General features: G+C 41.9%; 1 protein-coding gene across 1 annotated transcript in view; it reads right to left on the bottom strand.

Annotated features, from left to right (window-relative positions):
* Positions 1-1,662, bottom strand: part of LOC143480671 (serine protease HTRA1A-like) — a 30,483-nt gene extending 28,821 nt beyond the window's left edge. Inside the window, exon 1 of the mRNA XM_076978461.1 lies at positions 1,141-1,662. Coding sequence (XP_076834576.1) covers positions 1,141-1,192 — 52 coding nt within the window. The 5' untranslated portion in view covers positions 1,193-1,662. The remainder of the gene's footprint in view (positions 1-1,140) is intronic.
* Between the last annotated feature and the right edge of the window lie 3,494 nt (positions 1,663-5,156).

The raw sequence follows: 5,156 nt of genomic DNA on the forward strand, positions 1-5,156 counted from the left end.
GCAGGCATTGTTGCATATATTTTGCAATTAGTAAATCAATATAGGCTTACAATTAAGACAGTAAAAAGACCAAAAAGTACGAGAATGAGTTATAGGCTACTGACTGTTGTCATTACACGAATGCAGATGGACATTTTTCACAGGTAATGGGGAACTTCCCGTTTCTTCTTTCACAAACGAATGTATACAACAGAAAACGTTCAGCTTAACACATAGATTTGCAAACTCTACCTTAATTATTTGTATGTGGTCGTCCTCACGTTATCTATCACTGATTTGGGCTAGTGCGACTAGTTTATCAGGTGACCATCGGCTAAAAATGCTTAGTAGTTTGGTGCTGTATGAGACATTTTACTGCACAACAAAATGATTTCACGTTGGGCTTAGAGGGCAAACGGTACGATTTGACTTGATGTGTATGTGACCTGGCTGGTGGGGACGGGAGAAGAAGTCTATCTGTGAGCGTGTGTGCTGTGCTGAAGACGCTTCCTTCCACTCGCTGAACTGAACTGCTGCTGCAGCGCATCTGGTGTGACAAAGGAATAGAGAGGTCGGGTGTGTGCGAGGTGGTGGCGCATTTCAGGGCATTGTTTTTAATCGCTCAGGTTTTCAAAAGATCATTTCAAACCGACCTCAGTAAAATGATAATAATAAAAAACGAAGTTTCAAAAGGGCACTTTCGTTGATAAAGGGCAGAGTTGAGGTCTAATTGTGCACGCCACTGTGCATGGGTAAGTTTGAGTGTTTTCGTGTTTATCTGTAGCCTACTCGTTCTCTGGTATGTTCGCTTTAGTCATCCGTGTAGCGGACCACTTGGATTAATCACACAAACAATGCTCGGAGCTTCGACTGGTGTATCTTTATTCTCTCCTCCTTTCGCCACCGACATTTGACACCGTGAAAACTACAAAATGTGGCAAAAAATAAAAAATAAACACAAATGCCCTAGCACCATACCTCATAGATAATGTGTAGAACAGGGTCCAAACTTTAAATGCGTCACTCCTAGCAAACTTGCACATGAACTCAACTTTATGTTATGAGCCGCAGCTCTTACTGAAAACAAAACAACAATCACATCTCCCTTCGTTTTAAATTAAATAAATCACTCTTTTGGATTAATACAATTTTTCTTCCTACCTCCTTCTGCTTCCAAGGGCGCTAAGTTTGAACTTTGTTTTACATTTGACATACAACAACACAAAAAAAACGAAGCCAACTACAGTAAAATATCTTCCACAAGTGTCAACAAGGAATATAACAAGTAATTCGTTTGTTCTTGTGTTTTTTCAAACTCTGGAGCAACGTACATCGAACGCGCACAGAAGAACTCGCGCTGAAGAGCTCGCGCTGAAAGTCTCGTGCCGAAAGTTTAGTTCAGCGATAACAGGAGGTAGCAGAATAATCAAATATTCAATAATAAACAAATAAATAAATATAAGGCTGTCATTTACAATCCGTGTTGTGTCGCTGTAGTGGTTTGTGGTGTCGTCTAGTTTAGTCATGCTTCATCATGATCGTGCTGTCCGTGTGTCTTCTATTATATTAACGTAGTTAATTTAATGTTAAATGTGAAACCCCTTATATAAAATGCTCTTCTCATCAAGTGTCCTCCCACTGATAACACTTCACCCCCACGTCACAACATAAAACAGATTTATTACAGATTGTTCATCAGTGAACGTTCATCACGCCATCAGCGTCATTTAAACCACTGTGAGCGAGTGGCATCGCATTTGTAGGATTCGTGGAAATGAAGATGGTTTATATTTTTTGTTTGTTAATTTATGTTGGGTGAACGATTTGGAGCTGACCGACAGCTCCAAACTACGAGTTCAGGATGCTGTTTAACGATTATGTCGGGAGCCGCTCGGCTGACAATCTAGACTAACAATATAAACCAATACAAAGCGAAATATACTACAAATTGCACAAATACTAAATGCGATGCCATTCGCTCGCAGAGGTTTAAATGACGCTGATGGCCATTCACTGATAACCATACATCTATAATAATAAACCCTTTAAATTTAGTGCTGTCGTTAACGGTCTACCACTGTAGATTCACGTACCCTCCTATAATTTTAATTCGACGTTATCGCTAAACAGTATTCTGAACTAGTAATATAGAGCTGTCTAGCTGGATGTCGGCTAGTATTTCACTCAACATAATTTTTAAACAAAAGTTATGAACCATCTTCATTTCAACAAATGGCGATTCGGAGCTCGTCGGGATGATTTTAAGCGAGTGGCCGATACGCAGAGTCACCCAAGAGTCTTTAGATGTCTGTCAGCAGAGGCAGGCGGCGTTTCTGGACAACGGAGACCACAGTCACGCAGCACTGGTCACACTAAGTGCCACGATTATGTGGCAGCTGCCACAAGGTGCCATTTCTGGGTGGCACAGTGGTCACTTTCGTGCTGCTTACATGCTACTTACACGCCAAACAGGGACCGCACTCTTACAGGAAATTTAGCAGAAAGACGCGCCTCTTAATGACCTCTGATATGTTTTGTGATTGGCCAGATGCAGTTCGATTAGCTCTGAGTTTGTTTGCTCATCCTACGTATCCCGGATGAACCGCATTTCAACCTGAACCTGAATTTCAACCCGAACCTGAATTTCGACCTGAACCTGAATTACAACCCGAACCTGAATTTCGACCCGAACCTGAATTACGACCCGAACCTGAATTTTGACCCGAACCTGAATTGCGACCCGAACCTGAATTGCGACCCGAACCTGAATTTCGACCTGAACCTGAATTTTAACTCGAATTTTTGCATACCTGCGAGGATTTTACAGACTGTTTTTTCAAGTAATAATGATTTCAGGTTCAGGTTCTGGTGACACTATAATAGCTCCATAGGAGTGGCACGGAGGAACGATCAACAGGACTGTCCTAAGACTAACACTGATCAACCCATCAGCCCTACAGTAGTGCCACTGTCCAAAAGTCATTCTTCATCAGAATGCAGAACGCAAGAAAACAAGCACATTTGCGCGCCGCGCGCGCACACACACACACACACACACACACACACGGGCGCAGATGTAAATTCTGAAGTGAGGGGGACCAAGCTGTACAATATATACGTTTATGCTTGTAGATGCTAGATTTCAGATGGGGTCAATATAAATCTGGAGGGGACATGTCCCCCCCCACCCCCCCCCCCCCTCCCCAGTGCCATCTGCACCCCTGCACACACAGTTATATAATTTCCCAATAACACCCACAATGTAGTAAAAATATGCACTTGGTCAATAGTGTAATAAAAAATAATAATGTAATAACTTCACTAATAATGTAATTCTGAGGCCAGTTGTGTTTTAGGTGTTTGTACATGTTTTAAGTGTTTCTCTGGTGGGTAGTAGTATAAAGAACCTCAACTATTGCCTTTGTGTTTTATCCTCAGAAGACCGTGTGAAGATTTCCTCACACTGCAGAAGTCAGCATCCTTTCAACGTGACAGAAACAGAACAGGCCCTGCCTCCAGCACCGGCTGTGTGATGGCATGCCAAACCTGCCAGTACGCAGGCAATATGGAAACTCTTACGAGATTACATCATCTCATAACCAAGAAAATGGCTGAAATTCAAGTGAATTTCAATGCAGCTGTGAAATTGCTCACTTTATACTTTGGACTTTGTAGCTCAGCAGACAGATTAAATTGAAAGCTCTACACACTAAACGAATGCATGACCCATAAGCCTAGCCTTAACACCAGGCCAAGATGCAGTTCTAGACTAGTTAACCTGCAGGCGTACAACTGGGGCCAGTTGCTCCATTAACAGGGGCCTGATCATTAACATCCTTCCACCTTTTTCTCCATTAACCACTACCTTAAGCTATATTATCACTTTCTTATTCTCGAATTAAGCCAAATTAACCACTACCTTATTCACTAATTAAGCCACATTAACCACTACCTTATTATATAATTAAGCCATATTAATAACTACTAATCATTACCTTATTCTAATTAAACCATATTAATCACTACATTGTGAGCAATAAGTCAGTTTTCTATATCGTTCAACATTTCATTTATTGATTCGTTTATTTATGATATTCTAATTGTAACTGTAGGTCTCACTCTGCCCTGAACCTTAACCTCCTCCATTTAAACGTTCACCAGGGTGGAGCTCTAATGAAGAGTGGAGAACACACAGAACAAGAAGACCGAGCACAACCTCAGCAAGGAAGGAGACCTGCATCCAGCAGCCATGCCAAATAATAAAGCCCATTTCATCTTGAGATTCATTCTCTCATAAACCAGGACGAACGTTGGGTTTGTGCCTCTCGTGAGCAGTTATGACAGCAGACACACCAGCTATTGTTGGAGCCCTAGAGCGCGGGGCCAGAGGGTGGGGCTAGTTTAACCATGATGCTTTAGTGCCAGAGGGCGGGGCTAGTTTAACCATGATGCTTTAGTGCCAGAGGGCAGGGCTAGTTTAACCATGATGTTTTAATTCCTGAGGGCGGGACTACAATAATTATTGCCAGTAGAGGGCAACCAAGGCTTCTTTATAGTACTTTTTCTGTGTTTCATATTAAAATACATGGAAATGAAACATGGAAAAAATAAGAATTTTGGACAAGACCAATTTAACTATGGTTATCCAGCACAGAGTTGCCAGGTTTGCGGTTTTCACGCCAGATTGGGCTTGTTTGAAAATCCAGCCGCGGGTAAAAATTCTGGTGTTGCGGGGTGCGGTTTTTGGGCTACTTTTTAGTTGGGCTACTGCGGGAGTTACAAGTCAACACTAAGAATCGATTGCGATATAATACTTAATTTGTCTCCATTTTACACTCGCCCCCCCAAGACCAAATCTCACTCCAAGTGATCTTGAAAAGTTGGCAACCCTGCAGACATATGCTTTGGGCTAGTTTAGGCTTCTGAAGGGCGGGTTTTACACTGACTTTGTGCTGGATATTTTTGTAGGACCTGCCAACCCTGATCTAGCATGACTTTAGTTGCTATGCAGATTCAATTTCACAGCTGAATTTAGTCTGGTTTGTTGCACATAGTATAGATTGACATTAAGTAAGTTGTCCATTTTCTGAGCCACCAGAACAAAATCAGTTTGACAAGTATGAACAGGTGAGTTCTGCTTCAGGTGAAGAAAGACACGCCATGAACCACAAAAATGA

Source organism: Brachyhypopomus gauderio, chromosome 17, assembly GCF_052324685.1.
Source record: "Brachyhypopomus gauderio isolate BG-103 chromosome 17, BGAUD_0.2, whole genome shotgun sequence".
In the NCBI taxonomy this organism is placed as follows: domain Eukaryota; kingdom Metazoa; phylum Chordata; class Actinopteri; order Gymnotiformes; family Hypopomidae; genus Brachyhypopomus; species Brachyhypopomus gauderio.